General features: G+C 37.9%; 1 protein-coding gene across 2 annotated transcripts in view; it reads left to right on the top strand.

Moving 5' to 3' along the window:
* Positions 1 to 9,351: 9,351 nt before the first annotated feature.
* PTPRZ1 (protein tyrosine phosphatase receptor type Z1) overlaps positions 9,352 to 23,644 on the top strand; it is a 380,311-nt gene continuing 366,018 nt past the window's right edge. For both annotated transcript variants that reach the window (XM_053716675.1, XM_053716674.1), the window contains exon 1: positions 9,352 to 9,608. In XM_053716675.1, coding sequence (XP_053572650.1) covers positions 9,551 to 9,608 — 58 coding nt within the window. In that variant the 5' untranslated portion in view covers positions 9,352 to 9,550. The remainder of the gene's footprint in view (positions 9,609 to 23,644) is intronic.

Genomic DNA, 23,644 nt, shown 5'->3' with positions numbered 1-23,644 from the left:
GTGTATAATATTATGTGACTGGATATAACAAGTTACCTTGTAATCAAATTGGGGCACCAATCAAACCTTACAAATTAACAGGTAGATTACGAGTTGTGCATTTGTGTTTTAACGCTAAAAAATGGTAATTTCAGCGTTAAAACAGCAATGCAACCATTACAAGTCTTGTCAGTATAGCTTTACCTGCAAGCCTTTTAGCCCTTAACGCAGTCAGTCCTGCACTCGTAAAAATTACGTTTTTTCATGGGTCTTCCATAGCGCAGCCATTACGAGTTTTGCAGTGAGGCTAAAAAGCTTGCGTTCCAGCCTATAACAACAAGATCTGTACCGCCATCTGAGAGCAGTAGTTATGTGTTTTACGCTACAAAACTGTTACATAAAACTCATAACTAAACTGTTACAAAGTACACTAAACACCCATAAACTACCTATTTACCCCAAACTGAGGCTCCCTGCATTGCAAATACTATATTAAAATTATTAACCCCTAATCTGCCGCTCCCAACATTGCTGCCACTAATAAAATTTATTAAACCCTATTCTGCCGCTCCCCGACATCGTCACCATTATAATAAAATTATGAACCCCTAAACCGCCGCCCTCCTGCATTGCAAACACTATTTCAATATTATTAACCCCTAATCTGCCACCTGCCCACATCGCCCCCACTATACTAAAGTTATTAACCCCTATTCCACCGCTCCCCGACACCGCCGCCACTATAATAAGCCTATTAACCCCTAAACCACAAGCTCCCCACAACGAAATATACTAAACTAAACTATTAACCCCTAAACCGAAAGCCCCCAAAATTGCAATAAACTAATTTAAACTAGTAACCCCGAAACCTAACACCCCCCTAACTTTATATTAAAATTACAATTTCCCTATCTTAAATTAAATTAAAACTTACCTGTCAAATTAAAAAAAACTAAGTTTAAACTAACAATTAAACTAACATAACTATTAAACTAAAATTAAATTAACTACCAATTAAAGAACACTAAAATACACATTAAAAAAAAAAACTCTACTATAAAAATTACAAAGTATCTAATCACAAAAAATAAAAAATACTAAATTATGAAAAATAACAAACGAAATTATCAAAAAAAAAAAAGAATTACACCTAATCTAATAGCCCTATAAAAATAAAAAAGCCCACCCAAAATAAATAAAAACTAGCCTACAATAAACTACCAAGACCCCCCTAACAGTAAAACCCACCACCCAACCAACCACCCAAAATAAAAAAACATAACTCTAACAAAAACCTAAGCTACCCATTGCCCTGAAAGGGCATTTGCATGAGCATTGCCCTTAAAAGGGCATTTAGCTCTTTTGAATTACCCTGAAAATGGTATTTAGCTCTTTTAAGAAAAGCCCAAACTCTAAACTAAAAAAAACAAAAAAACAAAAAAGTTCAAAAATCCTAACATTAACTCCCGAGGATCCACTTACAGTTCCTGAAGTCCGGACATCCAGGCGGCGAGAGGTCTTCATCCAGACGGCTCCATTTTCATCCATCACGGGACCGGCATCTTTTTCATCCCTGCGGAGGCGGAGTGGTCGATGCGCAGAGGTCCATGCAAAGGTCTAAGGCGGAGGTCCAGGTGGAGGTCCAAGGCCAAAAGAATGAGAGCTGCCTAAATCCTATTGGCTGATTTGAACAGCCAATAGAATTTTAAAGCAGCCCTAATTCCTATTGGCTGATTCAAAATTTTCAGCCAATAGGAATGCAATGGCACCCCCAGTATAAAAGGGGCATCTTGCATTTGAATCCTCAGTGTGCGGCGGACTATCGTATGAAGAGGACCTCCACGTCGGATCAATGGACCTCCGCCTGGACCTCCGCCTTGGACCTCCGCCGTGGACCTTTGCCTGGACCTCCGCCTTGGACCCTCGCCTGGGCCTCCGTGCATCGACCGCTCTGCCTCCACAGGGATGAAGAAGATGCCTGTCCAGTGATGGATGAAGATGGAGACGCCTGGATGAAGATTATTCAAGCGGGACTTTAACAACTGTGAGTACCCAAAGAGGGGTTAGTGGTTAGGTAGTTTTTTTAGATTAGTGTAGGCACTCTTAAAAGAGCTGAATGCCCTTTTAACGGCAGCAAAAGTGCTGAATGCCCTTTTCAGGGCAATGCCCATACAAATGCCCTTTTCAGGGCAATGGGTAGATTAGGTTTTTTAGATTTAGAATTTTTTTTTATTTTGTGGGTTTGAGGGGGTGGGGGTTTATAATGTTAGTGGGTCTTTGTATTTTTTTTTTAGAAAAAGAGCTGATATCTATAGGGCAATGCCCTACAAAAGGAACTTTTAAGGGCTATTGATAGTCTATTCTAGATTAGGTTTCTTTTATTCTGGGGTGTTTTTTTTTTTTTAAATGTGTATTAGAATAGGAATAATTTTTATTATTTTGGATAATTCGTTTGTTATTTTGTGTTTATTTTTAGATTAGTGGTTGGGGATTTCATAAAAGAGCTGAATGACCTTTTAAGGGCAGGAAAAGGAGCTGAATGCCCTTTTAAGGGCAATGACCATACAAATGCCCTTTTCAGTGCAATGGGTAGATTAGGTTTTACTTTATTTTTATTTTGTGGGTTTGGGGGGTGGGGATTTGTATACTGTTATGGGGTGTTTGTTTTTCTTTTTTAGGAAAAGAGCTGTTATCTTTAGGGCAATGCAATACAAAATGCTATTTTAAGGGCCTACAAAGTGGGTACAGTAATTTTGTTTGAGGCTGGGTACAGTGATTCTGTGTGAAGCTGGGTACAGTGATTCTGTGTGAAGCTGGCTACAATGATACTGTATGAAGCTGGGTACAGTGATTCTGTGTGAAACTGGGTACAGTGATTATTTTTTAAGCTTGGTACAATGATTCTATGTAAAGCTGTGTACAGTAGTTCTGTATAAAACTAGGTACAGGGATTATGTGTGAAGTTTATAACATTTATTTTGTTTAATGCTGGGTACAGTTATTCTGTGTGATGCTGGGCACAGTTATTCTGTGGGACAATGGTTACAGTGATTATGTGTCAAGCTGCTTACAATGATTCTGTGTGAAGCTGGGTACTGTCATTATGTATAAAGCTGGGTACAGTGATTCTGTGTGGAACTGGGTACAGTGATTATTTTTTAAGCTTGGTACAATGATTCTATGTAAAGCTGTGTACAGTAGTTCTGTATAAAACTAGGTACAGGGATTCTGTGTGAAGTTGCTTACAGTGATTCTGTATGAAGCTGGGTACTGTCATTATGTATAAAACTGGGTACAGTTATTCTGTGTGAAGCTGGGTACTGTCATTATGTATAAAGCTGGGTACAGTTATTCTGTGTGAAGCGGGGTACAGTGATTATGTGGGAAGCTGGTTACAGTGATTCTGTGTGAAGCTGGGTACAGTGATTTTGTTTGAGGCTGGGTACAGTGATTCTGTATGAAGAAGTAGGAAGAAGCCTTTTCTGCACACACGCCACAAACAGAGTCTCTTGAGGTATGCAAACGCACATTTGGACAAGCCAGCTTCATTTTGGAAGAAGGTACTGTGGATTAATGAAACAAAGATTGAGTTATTTGGTCATAACAATGGGCGTTATGCATGGCGACAAAAGAACACAGCGTTCTAAGACTCTTTTGCTCTCTCTCTACTCTTTGGCTCTCTCTCTCCCCCCTCTTTGGCTCTCTCCCCCCCCCCTTTGGCTCTCCCCCCCCTTTGGCTCTCTCCCCCCCCCCCCCTGTTTGGCTCTCTCCCCCCCCTCTTTGGCTCTCTCTCCCCCCCTCTTTGGCTCTCTCCCCCCTCTTTTGCTCTCTCCCCTCTTTTGCTCTCTCTCTCTCCCCCCTCTTTGGCTCTCTCTCTCCCCCCTCATTGGCTCCCCCCCCCTTTGGCTCTCCCCCCCCCTTTGGCTCTCACCCCCCCCTTGGCTCTCCCCCCCCCTTTGGCTCTCTCCCCCCCCTCTTTGGCTCTCTCCCCCCCTCTTTGGCTTTCTCCCCCCCCTCTTTGGCTCTCTCTCTCCCCCTCTTTGGCTCTCTCCCCTCTTTTGCTCTCTCTCCTCTTTGGCTCTCTTTCCTCTTTGGCTCTCTCTCTCCCCCCTCTTTGGCTCTCCCCTCCCCTTTGGCTTCCCCCCCCCCTCTTTGGCTCTCCCCCCCCCCCCTCTTTTGCTCTCTCTCTCCCTTCTTTGGCTCTCTCCCCCCTCTTTTGTACTCTCCCCCCTCTTTGGCACTCTCCCCCCTCTTTGGCTCTCCCCCCCTCTTTGGCTCTGCCCCCCCCTCTTTGGCTCTGCCCCCCCCCCTCTTTGGCTCTCTCTCCCCCCTCTTTGTCTCTCTCCCATCTTTTGCTCTCCTCTTTGGCTCTCTTTCCTCTTTGGCTCTCTTTCCTCTTTGGATCTCTCTCTCCCCCCTCTTTGGCTCTCCTCCCCCCTTTAGCTCTCTCCCCCCCCTCTTTGGCTCTCTCCCCCCCCTCTTTGGCTCTCCCCCCCCCCCTCTTTGGCTCTCCCCCCCTCTTTGGCTCTCTCTCCCCCCTCTTTGGCTCTCTCTCCCCCCTCTTTGGCTCTCTCTCCTTTTTGGCTCTTTTTCCTCTTCGGCTCTCTCTCTCCCCCCTCTTTGGCTCTCCCCCCCTTCTCTTTGGCTCTCCCCCCCCCCTTCTCTTTGGCTCTCCCCCCCCCTTCTCTTTGGCGCCCCCCCCCCCTTCTCTTTGGCTCTCCCCCCCTTCTCTTTGGCTCCCCCCCACTTCTCTTTGGCTCTCCCCCCCTTCTCTTTGGCTCTCCCCCCCTTTGGCTCTCTCCCCCCCTCTTTGGCCCTACTCCCCCCCTCTCCTGCTCCCTCTCTGGCTCTGTCTTCACATTGCGGGACCCCGCCCGGCCACGCCCCATCGCGGCAACACCCGCCCGGCCACGCCCCTCGCGACGCCCGGCCACGCCCCCATCGCAAAGCTCCCGTCGGCCACAAACAGCTGTGAGGTCTGGGGAGCGGGTGGCCGCTTCTCACGCAGCAGACCTCACAGCTGCTGAGTAGCTCGCGCTCCCTATCTCACAGCTGCTTGTATGTTGTGTACCTCGCCAAGTGTTTGTCTCTACTGCGCATGACGGCTTCAGACAAACATCTGGCCTTTTATAATATAGGATATTTCTGTTTGGGCGCCCAAATTTATGCACCTGTCTAATTTCGTTTTGATGCATATTGCACATTTTCTGTTAATCCAATAAACCTCATTTCACTACTGAAATATTACTGTGTCCTTCAGTTATTTGATAGATCAAAATGAAATTGCTGATCCAAACACCCAATTATTTATAAATGAAAATCATGGAAATTGTCAGGGGTGCCTAAACTTTTGGATACAATTATATTTATATATATACATACACACACATGCCGTATTGTATGTATATAATCTTCACACTTTGATTAATAAAAGTAAATTAAATCCAATAAATGGTTGAATGGTTGCCTTTGGGCCTGAGAATCCTTCTCTGTCACAGAGTCTCACCCACTTAATGTGCAATAGTCCTATTTCTGCTGAGGGGAGCTAAATAATCCCAGAGCAAACCACACAGAAGTGTAAGCACCATGTGTTACACACAGTGCAGGGTGATCACACACCAGTACCGCTGACAGGCTTGTATTTAGTGTATTGTAGGAAGTGTTACTGCCCATTACTAGAGGATCTCACTATCCCTCTAATTAGACTGTGCTCCAGCTCCTCCCACCACCAGCAGCAGTGTTAACTAAAGCGTTTCTGTTCTCTGTCCATAGGGAATTTAGTTCCTTCTGCAAAAATAATGCAGAAACTCTGTTACCATGCGTTCCCGCTTCACTAAACCCCTTAGTTCACTCTTGTAGGTATTTCATAATAGAGGGTTTTTAAAAGAAAAAGAAAAAAAAAATCTTGCTACATTGCACTTAACTTGAATATGTATATATTAATTTAACAGCATTGCTAGTAACAAGTGTTTATTTATATGTAAAGCTGAGTACAGGGATTCTGTGTGAAGCTGGGTACAGTTATTCTGTGTGAAGCTGAGTACAGTGATTCTGTGTGAAGTTGGGTACAGTGATTCTGTGTGAAGTTGGGTATAGTTATTCTGTGTGAAGTTGGGTATAGTTATTCTGTGGGAAGTTGGGTATAGTTATTCTGTGGGAAGTTGGGTATAGTTATTCTGTGTGAAGCTGAATACAGTTATTCTGTGGGAAGTTGGGTATAGTTATTCTGTGGGAAGTTGGGTATAGTTATTCTGTGGGAAGTTGGGTATAGTTATTCTGTGGGAAGTTGGGTATAGTTATTCTGTGGGGAGTTGGGTAAAGTTATTCTGTGGGAAGTTGGGTATAGTTATTCTGTGGGAAGTTGGGTATAGTTATTCTGTGGGGAGTTGGGTAAAGTTATTCTGTGTGAAGTTGGGTATAGTTATTATGTGGGAAGTTGGGTATAGTTATTCTGTGGGAGGTTGTGTATAGTTATTCTGTGGGAAGTGGGGTACAATTATTTTCTATGAAATTTTAAAAATAAAATTAACAAAAATTACTAGCTTCCCTGTCTGTAATTCACAGGCTTCTCTACCTGTGTATTTGTTTGCTTGTTTTTTTTCCTGTATAAAATCTGGTTACAGCAAATATGTGTGAAGCTGGGCACTGTGATTCTGTATGAAGCTGGGCATTGTGATTCTGTGTGGAGCTGGGTACTGCCATTATGTATAAAGCTGGGTACAGTGATTCTGTGTAAAAGCTGGGTAAAGTGATTCTGTGTAAAAGCTGGGTACAGTGATTCTGTGTGAAGCTGGGTACAGTGATTCTGTGTGAAGCTGGGTACAGTGATTCTGTGTGAGGCTGGGTACAGGGATTCTGTGTGAAGCTGGGTATAGTGATTCTGTGTGAAGCTGGGTACAGTGATTCTGTGTGAGGCTGGGTACAGTAATTCTGTGTGAAGCTGGGTACAGTGATTCTGTGTGAAGCTGGGTAAAGTGATTCTGTGTGAGGCTGGGTACAGTGATTCTGTGTGAAGCTGGGTACAGTGATTCTGTGTGAGGCTGGGTACAGTAATTCTGTGTGAACCTGGGTAGAGTGATTCTGTGTGAAGCTGGGTAAAGTGATTCTGTGTGAAGCTGGGTAAAGTGATTCTGTGTGAAGCTGGGTACAGTGATTCTGTGTGAGGCTGGGTACAGTGATTCTGTGTGATGCTGGGTACAGTGATTCTGTGTGAAGCTGGGTACAGTGATTCTGTGTGAAGCTGGGTACAATGATTTTGTTTGAGGCTGGGTACAGTGATTCAGTGTGAAGCTGGGTACAGTGATTCTTTGTGAAGCTGGCTACAATGATACTGTATGAAGCTGGGTACAGTGATTCTGTGTAAAACTGGGTACAGTGATTAATTTTTTAAGCTTGGTACAATGATTCTATGTAAAGCTGTGTACAGTAGTTCTGTATAAAACTGGGTACAGGGATTCTGTGTGAAGTTTATAACATTTATTTTGTTTAATGCTGGGTACAGTTATTCTGTGTGATGCTGGGCACAGTTATTCTGTGGGACAATGGTTACAGTGATTATGTGTGAAGCTGCTTACAGTGTTTCTGGGTGAAGCTGGGTACTGTCATTATGTATAAAGCTGGGTACAGTTATTCTGTGTGAAGCTGGGTACTGTCATTATGTATAAAGCTGGGAACAGTTATTCTGTGGGAAGCTGGTTACAGTGATTCTGTGTGAAGCTGGATACAGTGATTACGTGTGAAGCTGGAAACTGTCATTATGTATAAAGCTGGGTACAGTGATTCTGTGTGAAGCTGGGCACAGTGATTGTGTGTGAAGCTGGGAACTGTCATTATGTATAAAGCTGGGTACAGTGATTGTGTGTGTAGCTGGGTACAGTGATTTTGTGTGTAGCTGGGTACAGTGATTATGTGGGAAGCTGGGTACAGTGATTCTGTGTGAAGCTGGGTAAAATAATTATGTGTGAAGCTGGGTACGGTGATTCTGTGTTGAGCTGAGTACAGTGATTCTGTGTGAAGCTGGGTACAGTGATTCTGTGTGGAGCTGGGTACTGTCATTATGTATAAAGCTGGGTACAGTGATTCTGTGTGAAGCTGGGTACAATGATTCTGTGTGATGCTGGGTACAGTGATTCTGTGTGAAGCTGGGTACAGTGATTCTGTGTGATGCTGGGTACAGTGATTCGGTGTGGAGCTGGGTACTGCCATTATGTATGAAACTGGGTACAGTGATTCTGTGTAAAGCTAGGTCCAGCGATTCTGCATAAAGCTAGGTATAGGGTTTCTGTGGAAGCTGGGTACATTGATTCTGTGTGAAGCTGGGTACAGTGATTCTGTGTGGAGCTGGGTACAGTGATTCTGTGTGTAGCTGGGTACAGTGTTTCTGTGTGAAGCTGGGTACAGTGATTCTGTGTGAAGCTGGGTACAGTGATTCTGTGTGGAGCTGGGTATAGTTATTCTGTGTGGAGCTGGGTACAGTCATTATGTATAAAACTGGGTACAGTGATTCTGTGTGAAGCTGGGTACAGTGATTCTGTGTGGAGCTGGGTACAGTGATTCTGTGTGGAGCTGGGTACAGTGATTCTGTGTGAATCTGGGTACAGTGATTCTGTGTGGAGCTGGGTACAGTCATTCTGTGTGGAGCTGGGTACAGTCATTATGTATAAAACTGGGTACAGGGATTCTGTGTGAAGCTGGGTACAGTGATTCTGTGTGGAGCTGGGTACAGTGATTCTGTGTGGAGCTCGGTACAGTCATTCTGTGTGGAGCTGGGTACAGTCATTATGTATAAAGCTGGGTACAGTGATTCTGTGTGAAGCTGGATACAGTTATTCTGTGTAAAGCTAGGTATAGGGATTCTGTGTGAAGCTGGGCACAGTGATTCTGTGTGAAGCTGGGTACAGTGATTCTGTGTGGAGCTGGGTACAGTGATTCTGTGTGGAGCTGGGTACAGTGATTCTGTGTGGAGCTGGGTACAGTGATTCTGTGTGAAGCTGGGTACTGTCATTATGTATAAAGCTGGGTACAGTGATTCTGTGTAAAGCTAGGTCCAGCGATTCTGCATTAAGCTAGGTATAGGGATTCTGTATGAAGCAGGGCACAGTGATTCTGTGTGGAGCTGGTTACTGCCATTATGTATAAAGCTGTGTGCAGTTATTATGTGTGAAGCTGGGTACAGTGATTCTGCATAAAGCTAGGTACAGGGATTCTGTGTTAATCTAGGTACAGGGATGACCAGGATTTATTCTTCAAAGCTTTGTGTTTTCCCAAACCTACTGCAGAAATAGCTTTAAAAATGTAACCAATCAGCTGCTGGGGGAGTGTTCTGTATGCTCAATTAACCCTATCTGTCTATGAGGCAGGACTAATGTGCCTGAGAGGCAGCTGTAGCCTGAGAGGCCGTTCACACTGCTTGTCTGTGGCCAGTGCATGAAGCAGGGAGCTTGGACTAAGCTCTGGCCATGAAGCAGAAGTGACACATTACCTAGGAATACATCTCTCTCTCTCCTGTGGATCTGCGCTGCACTCTTAACGTTCCCTTCTTGCAATACCTTACAAAGAAAAAGCCAGGGAGATGTTAAATCCACGCTGCTGTCTGGTTTGCCTTCAGCTCCTCTTTATCTGTCAAGTGGGTAAGTGATTTGAGCATAAATTAATCTGCCTGCAACAAAGAAGATCCTATCCCATAATAAATGCAAAGGAGGATAAAATATGCATTTGATTCCAGAGCAGAGCTGTGCTGCTATCTTGTCTTGGGGCAGATGCTCCAGGATCTAACCGTTTGCAGGAGGGTGGAGGGATTTTTTTTAAAGACAATAATATGCTTTAAATCACAATTATGCAACTAGACAGGTTTGTCTGGATTAAATTGGTTGCAATAGCCCATAGAAACCTGTGCTAGCATCACTGGACTACAGAGAGGGGCCAAAGGCAACCTTGCATTGTTGTAATACCTGTACAACTGTAACTGGTAAAATCAAGTGCATCCCTTTAATTTTTTTTCTATCAGAGCTGAAAATGTTTGCTTATTATTTTTTTTTAACTAATACCCTTTATTTTTCTTCTCTTTTATTATTCCCATATAGAGCTGTATTACTCATATACATTAGCAGATTCCATTTGAAAAGCTGCTTATCAACATAATATAAAATTCTACATGAAATCTTTGGAGATTTCTATAGCAGTATTATGGGATAAGCTTTGCAATTTGAATAGAATGTACTCTTACATAATAAATCTCTAACATCTGGAACACAAGTCTGAAAGTGGTAGTCTCATATTCATGACTTAAAGAATAATGTATGGGAATGCAGCAGCAATAGTAAAACTGAAATATATTAATGAAGACAGCAGTGATATCGTTGTGTCATCTTGCATTACCCAGTGCAGGGGCAGACCAGAGCTGCATAAATAATAATGATAATATATGTGGTATTAGTATTGCAATACTCAGTAGAGCTCAGCTGGAAAATGCTTGAAAGACCAATTTTCCTTTGTTAAAATCTTCATGCATGAATATGAGGGTAAAGTACAGGAGCCCCATTTCCCCCAGTGTGTAACAGCGCTCTGATGAGCTGGAACTGCTTTTGGTAATTTATAGCATATTTCTCCTATGTTATGATACAGATTAGGGGTCTGATGTGCAGCCACAAATATAATGCTTCAGTTCACTCACCTCTACCATTATTCATATAATGACTATTTATGGTAAAAGCTTGTCTGTTCAGAGCTTTATTTTGCACACAACAATTATGCCATCCAGCCTATATTTACTGCATTATTTGCACTTAATTATGATGTGGTCATATTAAAATGAGAGCAGTTTAATTCTGATATTATCAATAAAGATTTTTTTTAAAACAAGTCTTCCCATGACAATAAACCCTTTAGTAAATAGTGACATTTTAGACAGTAAACCCCTATGTCATTCCTAAATAATGTACCTATGTTTAATCATTGCATAATATTTTTCCTTGATTGTTTAATAAATTGATTATTATTTTTAAGCAGTAAGTGGCAGTTAATTAGTTTTTGTGCTACCGAGTGTATTGATATTCTGCTTCAGTGCATTGCTTCCCATTTAATTATTCCTTCCCTGACATAATTTACTAGCATCAGACAACCACTATTATCTTTGCTTTGCTGAAGATAGTGTTGAGACAAAGGACTTGACGATGATTTTGGTTTTGGTGGTGGGTTCTGTAAGCAAACAAGGAACTGAGCTGTTGTACTATGAGTGGGATCCAATGACTCCTGTTACAAATCTCTAAAGACATATCAGTATTTCAAGAAGCACATATCTTGATTTGCATAAAAAAAAAAAGCAAAAAAGTGCCTTAAATTGTTATGGGAAGTAGGTGTTCCATTTGCTGTGCTGGACTGGATTCATTAAGGTTGTCAAGTTGAACAATCGATGCATTCTCTGACCTAGAATCTTCATCCTCTTCTTTTACACTAAGGAGATTAAACTCATATGGCCCTGCTAGATATAAGACATATCTCAATGAAAGTAACAGGCTTGTTTCACATTCTGACTTGAGAATTCAAATTAACATAAGACGTCTCTGTTTTCACTAAGTTTGTCTTTATGTTTGATTCTAATCTTGCACTTTAGCTTTTAATTACTAACAGCTGCAAATACTTTTTAAATTGCTACTTACATTATGTCATTGTAATTATTTCTTTAATTGATCACACTATTAGGTAGTGGTAGGGTTGACATAGCAAGACTTATGTTGCCATTTACTATAACCTTAGTGAATATGGAGACCGTGGCAAGACAAGAACATTCAATGGGGAAACAGTTCATGAATATTTAATGAAGCCTCAGCAAGACCAAGCGATGAACAATGAATTTTAAGTGAGATGAATATTAATGAATCCAGTCAGGACCTTTTTCCTCAGGACAGGTTTAGAAATTAAACTTCAGAATTCTCCCTGTGACATGAGAATTTAGGCCACTGTGTTATGCTGTAACTGAGGCTGCATTAGACATACCTAGATAACTCTAAAGCAAATTTCACCATTTAATGAATATTATCTAGTGAATATTAAGAGCTAACAAATATAATAAATAAGTTCATTTTTTACACAGTTAAATTATGCTATGACATGTTATGTTAAAGTGTATTAATGCCTATTGTGCTTATCTATCTATTTATCTATCCATCTATCTATCTATCTATCTATCTATCTATCTACTATTAATATCTAACTGGCTATCATTATCTATCTATTTATCTATCCATCTATCTATCTACTATTAATATCTAACTGACTATCATTATCCATCTATCTATCATCTATCTATCTATCTATCTATCTATTTATCTATCTATTATCTATCTAATATATTTAATCTATCCATTTTTAAAGGGACAATGATTCAGATGCAGCATGCAATTTTAAACATCTTTCCAGATTATATCTTTTAACAAAATGTGCACAGTCTTTTTATATTTACACTTTTTGAGTCACCAGCTCCTACTGAGCATGAGCAAGAATTCACAGAATATACGTATATGCATTTGTGATTGGCTGATGGCTGTCACATGATACAGGAGGAGTGGCAACAGACATAACTTTGAAATTTGTCAGAAACAAATCTACTACTCATTTGTATTTCAGACTAAGGGCCGAATTACTAAACTGCGGATGCAGCTGTCGCCAGAAATGTAAGCTAAGAAGCAGCAGTCTTAAGACCGCTGTGCCTTAACTCTTCCGCCACCTCTGAGGTGGCAGGCAGTAATCAGCGTGATCGGATACAATCAGTTTGATTTGACACCCCCTGGTAGTAGGCCGCGAATGTGCAGGGGGCGGTATTGCACAAAAGGAATGCTTGTGCAATGATAAATGCTGACAGCGTATGCTGTCTGCATTTATCAATGTAGGGCGGACATATTGCCCGAAAATGATAATTCGGCCCTAAGTGCTATAGCATTGTCTTTTTATCATGCATTTCTGATTAAGCAAATCTACTGTATTTACTGGTCCTTTAATTAAACTTCAGTGCTGGCAATATGTTTCCTTTTGAAGTGGATACAAGTGTTGCACAATCATTGAGAGTTTGTATTTATAAAAGTTACATTATGAAAGACCTTTTTGTACAGTTTTAATATATTTAGCAGGACCCTGAAGTAAATAATAATGTTTCATTGTAACCAGTAGAGCAGTGCGCGGCATACAGCAGAACAGTAATTGTTTAGCACTCGTCTCTGATTTTCTGATGCCTCTGTATATCTGAGCACTTATCATCTTTTTTGCTCTTATGCTCTCAATTATGATCAGAAGAGGTGGCTGGCTGTGATTGGTTATGAATTCTCATTCACATCATGTGAGAACTGAAGAGAAATGATCTGTATGTAGTATCACGATGCATTAAACCCCTTAATAAACCTTACCACAATATTAAACCCCTAAATGTGCTTTTCACATTACTATTACTACTATTGCTATAATGCATTGTTTCTTACATTCCGTCATCCAGTGCTGCCCCACTGACTATACTTATTTTCAACATACAAAGTATTACTCTTCTGGTGTTGGTTCATGCACTCTTTCTTGTTATCTATCTATCTATCTATCTATCTATCTATCTATCAATCATCTATCTATCTATGTATCTATCTATCTATCTATCTATCTATCTATCTATCTATCTATCTATCTATCATTATCTATATATGTATCTATCTATCAATCTATCATCTATCTCTATCTATATCTGTCTGTCTATCTATATCTATCTATCTATCTATCTATCTATCTATCTATCTATCTATCAATCATCTATCTATGTATGTATCTAACTATCTAGCTATCATCTATATATGTATCTATCTATCTATTTATCTATCAATCAATCTATCATCTATCTCTATCTATATCTGTCTGTCTATCTATATCTATCTATATCTGTCTATCTATCTATCTATCTATCTATCTATCTATCTATCTATCTATCTATCTATCTATCTATCTATCATATATCTCTGAGATTTCCAATTCATTAATTAAACTTGAGTAATGGCAATCTTTTCCTTTTGAAGTAAATATGTGTTGCACAATTTTCCACCTTCCAACAAAAGCTTTTGAAGCCTATGTAGCTGTGAGTCACCATTGTGGTTTAATCACCAGCAATCATTAGCAACTGGTACTTTGTAATATGGAGTTCTTGGAAGTACCACTTAATGCAATATTGAGGGGACACTCTTAGTGGCAGTTCTGGGGGGGGGGCAAAAGCACCCCCAATCTTCTATTTTGCACCCCCATTGGGCTGATGAGTAGGGTACAAAGGTAAAAATTACTACTCTCTGCTGCTGTCCTTTTAGGCCCACATCTTCCTAATCACAACCCCGGACCACCTTTCTCTGCTGTAGGAGAACATGCAATTCCACCTCCTCATTCAGTCCATGTACTCTGCCTCCAAGCACCCTTTTTCCACTCTTTGAGTGTTTCTGGATGCATTACTGGCCCTTCTGCTTCCGGTATCAAACAGTGTGAAATGTAACTGCTTTAGGGCAGAGGATGTCTGGGAGACTACCTCCTCACTGCTTCCAATCCCATATGTATAACACCTTTTCCTGAAGGTCTCTGCACCCTTGGTTTTACTTGCTGCTATAGGAATTGACAAGGAAATGGAGGTCTTCCATTTAGAACAAAGGGCCCCATGGGTTTCTAGTATGTATATTTTCATTTTAGATAAAGAAACTAATAGACATGTGCAGCAGCTAAGTACTCGGCTCATGTAAATCTGTTGGAACAAATATTCCGAAAAATTATTTTTTCTAAAAATGTGTCTTTTTCACTATTTGCTGTTTGTTTAGTTTAAAATTAAACACGTACTAAATATTCGGGGAACATTTACATTCATTTTCATTACATTAATGTAAATGTTCCTTTAATAAAGGTGAAACAGTTCACCTGTAGCCTTATGTTTACCTCTAATCCTGACCGTTCTTCATAGGGTCCTGGGTCGTGCTAATAAAAGGCCCTAGGATCTGTTGTGTTAAAGGGACATTATACACTAGATTTTTCTTTACATAAATATTTTGTAGATGATACATTTATATAACCCATACAAGGTTTTTGTTTTTTTTTAAATATATAGTTTTGCTTATTTTTAAATAACTCATCTATCCACAGCATCATTATACAGAGCAGCATGTATATTATTACTATTGCTTACTACTGAGTTACTTTTGGGGAGGCCCAAAAAATGTGGCTCAAGGGCTCTTTGTTAAATAGGTATGCTACTGTTATCACCCTTCTCTAAAATCAGCATTATGGTTTGGTTTTAAAATAGAAATATTTTAGGGTTAGCTATGTATCTCCTGTCTGTTTTCTGTATAAGTTTCATCCTAAATTACATTACATTATGAAATGTTAGTTTCTGATTTTCAGCCACACAGTTTTATAAAAAACAATGGTGTAGGATCCCAGATAATAGTGTTTTGGTGGGGTAAATTGAAAAACATAGCTTGTTTACCAAGTAAGTTATAAAAGTTATATTTTTATTAGATAGTCTTTTTTTTTAATTTTACCATGTCTGATAAACATTTTGTGAAAATGCATAGTTTGCTGGGGAAAAAATACAAAACAAAACAACATATGACTTGTATGGGTAACACTGAAAAAGTAATAAAATACAAATAATCTAAGTTTAAGATGGAGAGAGAAATTGTTTAGCAATAAATAAAAATAGCAGTCTTTTTCGTGTGGGACATCCATTTTTACCTTGAGTATCACACTCCGGCTATGTGTCGGAAAGTAATACTACTTGCACGTTATCAAAAGTAGTATTGGCAACCAAAATGATAATATTATGTAGTTTTTTTGTTGTTTAAATAGGTTAATTACTTATTACTTATTTAAGCCATGTAAGGTATTTTTTCTTAGACTTACTAGTTTTAAATAGAGATCTAAACCATGTACGGTATTATGCCTGTATTATGATGATATCATGATAGATCATACCATTTTAACAACTTTTCAATTTACTTATATCAAATTTCCTTCTTTCCTTAAAGGGACACTGTACCCAAAATTTTTCTTTTGTGATTCAGATAGAGCATGAAATTTTAAGCAACTTTCTAATTTACTCCTATTATCGAATTTTCTTTATTCTCTTGGTATCTTTATTTGAAATGCAAGAATGTAAGTTTAGATGCCGGCCCATTTTTGGTGAACAACCTGGGTTGTCCTTGTTGATTGGTGGATAAATCATCCACCAATAAAAAAGTTCTGAACCAAAAAAAAAAAGCTTAGATGCCTTCTTTTTCAAATAAAGATAACAAGAGAACGAAGAAAAATTGATAATAGGAGTAAATTAGAAAGTTGCTTAAAATTCCATGCTCTATCTGAATCATGAAAGAAAAAAATTTGGGTTCAGTGTCCCTTTAATTATCCTTTGTTGGTGTAGCAGCAATGCACTGAAGGGAGCGTACTGAAAACATCTGGTGAGCTAATGACAAGAGGAATATACTGTATGTGCAGGTACCAGGCAGCAGCTAGCTCCCATTGCATGAGCTTACCTAGGTATGCTGTTTAACAAAGAATACCAAGAGAATGAAGCAAATGAGCTAAAAGGGAACGTTGTTTAAAATTGAATGTTCTGTCTGAATCACCAAAGTTTAATTTTGAATTTACTGTCCCTTTAAAATACAATATATGGTTTAGTCCAATCAATTAGATTTAATCAACTAAAAAGAAATACCATATATGGATTTTCTTTCACATTTAAAAGTATTTAGCCTATTTACATCTTAAAACTATAATAATAAACAGTTCCGAGGATGTATTCAGAAAGCCATTAGACAATACAGGCTACCTAGGTCACAGATGAAACGCGTCTGCCCGTTTTTTTCCCTGCATGTAGTTTTATATTTTTTTGTTTTGTGTCCAGATTCATGTGTAGTAAAGTGTTGTTTTTTTGCTTTGACTTACCTGTTCTCAGCTTTTTCAGTTTTCTTTTGATACATAGCTTGTGCTACTATATGTAGTGGTTAGACATGTATTTGTATGTATATATACAATTTAGCCCATTGCAGTCAAACACCTTGTCAATACCATATATCTTTTAACCTTTATAACTTTTTTTTATATTTCTATGCATCATTTTTTCAGATAATGTTCATTTGAGTGTAACTAATTTTAAATATAGTTATATTGTTTTATGCAACTATTTTTTTAACGCACTACCCTTTATGCAAGGGTTTCAGTTGCGCTAATCAGACAAGCTTAAAATGCGATGGCGCACTCATGATCGTGTTTACTTTCAACTTGTAATAGGCACTCCACTTGTAATCTAGCATGTAGTTAACCCTCTTTAGCAGGACTCAAAGTTAGCCAGTTTGGAGAAATGTACACGTTGAGTCAGCAATCACCTGTCATTTCCTGTTCATGAGCTGCAGTGTGTTACTGTTCCTAGTGGGACTTTTGCTATATGTTTAATTCCTATGAGGGTGTTAAAAACATATGTTTCTTATATTGGAGACACTAAAATGGAGTCCATGAGTATTTTCATATATAACAATCACAAAGTGACCTTGACCTCTGTTTTGCTGCAGATTCACATAATTTCCGATTTCATTCATCAACACGCCGTTTTTAAGGTGAAACAGTTAACTCTTCCTTGTTTGCTTTTAATATTCTGAGAATAAGTCATTAAAATACTGTAAAAGATGTGTTTCAGGATTGCATTGCTTAGTAATTCTAACTATATGGTAAAATAAAGGCTTGTTTTATGTATGCAGCCTATACCTGTCCTCCACTCAGCCATGATAGACACAGGAGATAGTAGTAGTGGGGAAGATTCTCAGAAGGATGTCTTTTAGTGTGCAGTTACATCTGTAATAATGTTGAATACATACAAAGATATTTAAACAATATTTTAAGGGATATTATTTCCATTTTATCTGCTTCAGTATCACATATATTATTAAAAGTAATGATCTTACCCTTATTTTTCTATGACAAAGCAGGCAGTACAGAAAATTAGAAGCTATGCCACCTACCCTGATGTAGAATTGAAGAACATGCTCACATCTTTACAAAAGTAAATTTAACTTCTATGGTTTTAGGAAACTTAAAGATTTCCTAAAATGGCAATCTCTTTCTAACCAGGAAAGTTTCATTTTGACTATCATGTTCCTTTTAAGTATGGTTAAGTTTAGTCTGCAACATTCTACTCAGTGATTCGATCAGAGCGCAAGCCTATTTTCCTCTGCCTGGAGACCAGAAACATTTATTTTTAGGGGGTATCCATGAACTGCTCTTGATTTGCAAAACCTTGTAAACTGTGCTACAAAATGATAGAGTCAAATTATTTTAAAACAGGTCTGCTGCAATTCAGTGCTTAATTGCAAATATATGCTCTAAGCTTAATATACTTTAATATGTACAACCCCCATTTTACCTATGAACTCTTCTTTACATATCAAAGTACGGGAGCTATAAGCCTTTTTTCAAGACAGCTCTTGCCGTTTTGGATCTCTATGTAAAAATATATGTAGAATTTAAAATTATTAATATGTAAACCCTATCAAGCCCTTTCTCCAAAGGCATTTGTGAAGTGCTTTTATAAAGAGACATGAAGTCTTATCATGAATAAATTAGGCTTTAAATTGACGTTTTTGTGCAAAAAATATGCTTCTTTAGCGCGTTTTAATTTGAGATAAACTGTAATTTTCTATTTCATTAACCCCTGAGCAGTGATTAACCACATAGGATTCTATTTATCAAATAGTGAATGCAGCATGGACCACTTGTGTGACTGGTGCTTCCTAACTGCAATTGATTGCATAATCAAAAAGTGCATAATAAAAAGACAATGCAACAACACATACTCTGAATTTTAAATAACAAGTAGATTTTATCCAACAAATATCATGTGACAGCCATCAGCCAATCACAGACTCATATATGTATACACAATAAACTCTTGCACATGCTCAGTTGGAGCTGTTTTTTTAGAAAGTGTTCATATAAAAAGACTGAGCAAAACTTGATAATGGAAGTAAATTGGAAAGCCTCTTAAAACTGCACGCTCTATCTGAATCATGAAGGTTTAATTTTGACTTTAGTGTCCCTTTAAAACTACCATGACTCATTTATCTGGGATAATTATAAGCTCTGCTCTCACATAATTGGTTGTAAAAGAGCAGGGGGGGAGGTGCTGCATAAGCAATTGCTGGTGCAGTCTTAGATTCTAGCAGCAAATTCTGCCTTGCTCCGCGCTAATGCTTTTAGATATCCCACTTGTTGATAAATGGGGATCATCATTAAGGTCACGCACCTGATGAATTTATATGGCACTTTCAATAACAATAAGGTCTGTGAGGATTCAGGCATTCACTCCTATGCTTTAATCAGCCATAGCCATATTAGACTAAAATAACTCATGCTTCATTATACAAATTGAAGTGCTATTTAAACCTGTTGCAAATATTTAGTTGTGCAAAAGAAGTTAACAGGTAAAGTTTTTAATGTTGCTATTGAAAACAACTGAAGGTGCATTGTGAACAACTGATCTTTAGGACAGCTTGCTTACTGGCTTAAATAAGCATGGTACTTAATTTTTTATCTTTCATTTATAAGAAAGAATAATATGTTATTGCTTGATAAAATATTAAGTAAAAGGTGTTTAAATTTAATGAGAAATTGACATGATGTATGTAACTGTGTACAACTAGACTCAACAGTTCAATGGTTGCTCGGAGAAACTCACGAGGAAAAGGTTGGTTTTATTCAGCACCGGATATTATCTATTGTTCAAAAAGACAAAAAAGAAACAACGCTCTATATAACATTATGAAACATTCTATTTTCATTGGTGTAGATACATTTTTGAGAATCGTATCCCTTTAAGGTCTCTAACTTTTTTCAGACATTATAAAACCCTGTTTCCGTTTTCCAAATCTTGGGGAATAGACCTAGATCTGAAAAGTAGCCTAATATACTTCAATTGTTTTCAATTTCAGTTTACAAAAGAAGTATCATGAACATGACATGAAGTCCCAATTTTTCTTGATGATTCAGATAAAACATGTAATTTTATACAACTTTCAAATGTACTTCTATTATCGAATTTGTTTGTTGACTTGATATACTTTGTTGAAAAGCATATCTAGGTAGGCTCCAGAGCAGCACTGCACTACTGGGAGCTAGCTGCTGATTGGCGTCTGCACAAATATACCACTTGTTTTTGGCTCAGCCAATGTGCTCAGCTGCTCCTTTAACAAAGGATACCAAGAGAATGAAGCAAATTTGATACTAGAAGTAAATTGGAAAGCAGTAAAAGATTATTCAACATGTTCTTAACTAGCATTGCATTTTTGAACCTAATACCATCTTAAAGAATCTTAAAAGTTACATTTTTAAATAGATCTTAAATATAATAGTGCACCTATAATAACAATTTAAACATTAAAAATATTTTACAAAACATTTCAATGACAAATAATGACCCAGAAACAAACTCATAAAAAGTCCTGATAAGCTTCTACTACTCTATAAAATAGAATATCATGTCTGCACTACTCATGGTATTAAATATATTTACACATCTTAAATCATTCTTAACACAGTTCAGTAATAAATAATTTCCCAGAAGCAAACCACAAAAAAAGTTCTGATAAGTCTTTTCTAAAGGATTAAACAATGCTGCCATGTCAGGTTAATACATTGAGTATTTAGCAGCACATTATTTCGTCTCCTTGGTTTTCAAACAGTTTACTGTGACCTGCTAGTGGCCCCACACAATTGTCCATGTGTGCCCGAAGCCAAGTCACATGACTTTGCAAACATTCGTCATCATTAAAAAGTCAAGTGAAAAAAATTAAACAACGTTTTAAACTGATAAATAACTATTAAGTTAATATAAATATATATAGTTATATATATTTATACTGTATATATATATATATATATATATATATATATATATATACACACACACATTCTTTTTTCAGATCATAAATTCTAACACAGTAAAATTAGTTTCCCCAATTTTTTATTATTGTTTGTTTTCCCTCTGCTCGGGTGCCCTCCGGTTAGACATTTTTTAGCACATCGGATCAGGAATTCTCTTGTAGTGGGCCATATTATAATGTGTTGCTACAATTTAAGAAGCTGCATATATAACTGATCTGTTGTAGTCTCACCATGATCAGTTTGCCAAAATTGAGCCACTGTATGAAAGCTGTTGGCTCACAAGTTTATCTAAATCCTGCTCCATGTTGAAGACAATTTAAATGAAAGAAATATTGTTGGTAGAGGAACCTCGTAGTTTTTATGTGCAGTGGGAATTTTTCAATAAGGGGACAAAATAAATCAACAATATCAATACATAACAAAAAATGTAAGTATTTGTACAATTTGAACCTTTTAAAAGTCTTTATTTTAATGCTGTAGTGGTTAGGGTATTGCTTGGCATAATCTTAAAGTGGTTTTTCATTTCAAAAGTATAATTACACTATATACTTATATATACTACTCTTCAGATATAGTTTTTCAGTTATTTTTTGTTGTTGTTTTTTTATTTGTCCTGCATTCATTGCTTGTATATTCAAACAGAAGATGCATTCTGGAGCAAATGCCATGATGCCAGCATCTTTAAAGATGGTATTTTTTAATCACCATATGTGAAAGGTTTCCAAGAGGTTACTAACAATAAGCAACATGATGGATGTTGTTCACCTCACGTCTTTGTCTCTAAGAGGAATGCTACCATGATAAATAAATTACATCATTGGCCCTTCTGGCATTAGAATGTGGTCAGATACTTGGTTCATAGATTTACATATTTTAAATGTAACTTCTAGAGTAAGATTTATATAAACGAACCATTGGCTTTCTTCAACTTATAATGGGTTTTCTGTTTTAATTGAAAACATGTTTAAATCTGATAATGTTAAAAATAATCTCAATTAGGCTTTTGTTTAATTAAAAATGTGAATTTGTGACAAAAACACGGTTATTCGTTTTGTTTTCACAAACCAAATATCCAAATGAATTTGTTTCCTTTAAATTGTAAGCTGTAAACTGTTAAATAATTACCTCTAGCACCCCGGAGAGCTCCGCTAATCATGACCCTTCTTCATAGAGCTCTGGGCCATACTAATAGTAGGGTTAGCATGGCAGATCTCAGAGCCTTTATTAATGGAGGAGAAGGTCCTTTAGTGCAGGCTATGGGATCATCCGCGCTGCGCCTCCTATTAATGTGGCCCAGGGCTCAATGAAGGGTCGGGATTAGCGTGCTAGAGGTAAGTAAAAAAGGCTACAGGAGAACTTCGTCCCCTGTAGCAAAGGAACATTTATATTCCGTTAACAACAATTAATGTAAATGTTTCTCAAATGTTTCATATACGGAACAGTGCACCAGATGAAGAGTCTGAAAATGAACTTTTCATGATATTCATTCCGAAAGATTTGTCCGAAACTGATTTTTTTTGCTGCTGCACAAATCTAATCTCTATAGAAGTTAGACAGAAAAATATCACATCATTTTGTTTATTAAATATATATTGTACCAAAAAAATCAGATATATGTAGAAATATGTATTTATGACTAAATGGAACATATCCTTGTATATGTGAAATATTCATATTTCTATGTCGGGTTAATGCACTTGAGAATATGGGATCGGGTTTCGGCAAGAGTTGGGTTTTTATTCCACTTTTTTTGCTCCATTGTCTTCTAGTGGGCAATAGGTTATCGTGCTTGTGATATAACAAGTTTGGCTTTTTGCGCTCATCAGGTTAGTGCGAAAACAGTTTACCTTCAACTCATAATATGAGCGCAACCCGACGCATGCAAAAAGCTTACTTCTAGCGCGGTTACAACTCTAGCGGGAGCGTTAAGCAGCGTTCCACTTGTAATCTGGCCCACAAAGAGAAAGAAGAAAATTTGATAATAGAAGTAGATTCAAAAGCTGTTTAAAATTGCATGCTCTATAAGAATCGTGAAAGAAAAACTTTGGTTTTGAACGTCCCTATCAATGTGATTATTTTTGCACTTTTAATGCTCAAAACTTTAAATTTTTGATGTAATAATAGAAACCTTACACTTTTAAGTAAACACCTTGTAATTACAACATTTTCTGCAGTCTTCAAATAGGCTAACATATCAGCAGAATGTGAATGTTTAGGACAGTTAATGCTTTAATGCAATTGTTTTACAAGGGTCGGGTTCCATCTACCACTTTCCTTTTTGAAGGAGCCTTCAAAATTTAAGGATCAGGAAACCCCATTTTTTTTAAAATGATTCGGATAGAACATACAATTTTAAACAACTTTACAATTTACTTCTATGTTCAAATTTGCTTAATTTTCTTGTTATCCTTTGCTAAAGGAACATCATTGCACTACTGGCAGCTACATAAATACATCTAGCTAGCCAATTACAAGAGACAAATGTGTGCAGGCACCAATCAGCAGCTAACTCCCACTAGTGTAGGATATGTGCATATTCGTTTTCAAAAAGGAATACCAAGAGAACAAAACAAATTTGAAAATAGAAGGGAATTTAAAAGTGTCTTAAAATGACAAGCTCTATCTGAATCATGCAAGTTAAATTTTGACTTTCCTATACCTTTAAGTGTTTTTAGTATCCATTTAGCATTTTCAGGAACCAATGATTGAAAGAGTTCCCAAAAGTCAGGAACAACAT

This window comes from Bombina bombina, chromosome 6 (genome assembly GCF_027579735.1).
Source record: "Bombina bombina isolate aBomBom1 chromosome 6, aBomBom1.pri, whole genome shotgun sequence".
Taxonomy (NCBI): domain Eukaryota; kingdom Metazoa; phylum Chordata; class Amphibia; order Anura; family Bombinatoridae; genus Bombina; species Bombina bombina.
The sequence above is the reverse complement of the archived record's forward strand: the minus strand, read 5'-3'. Positions and strand labels throughout refer to the sequence as shown.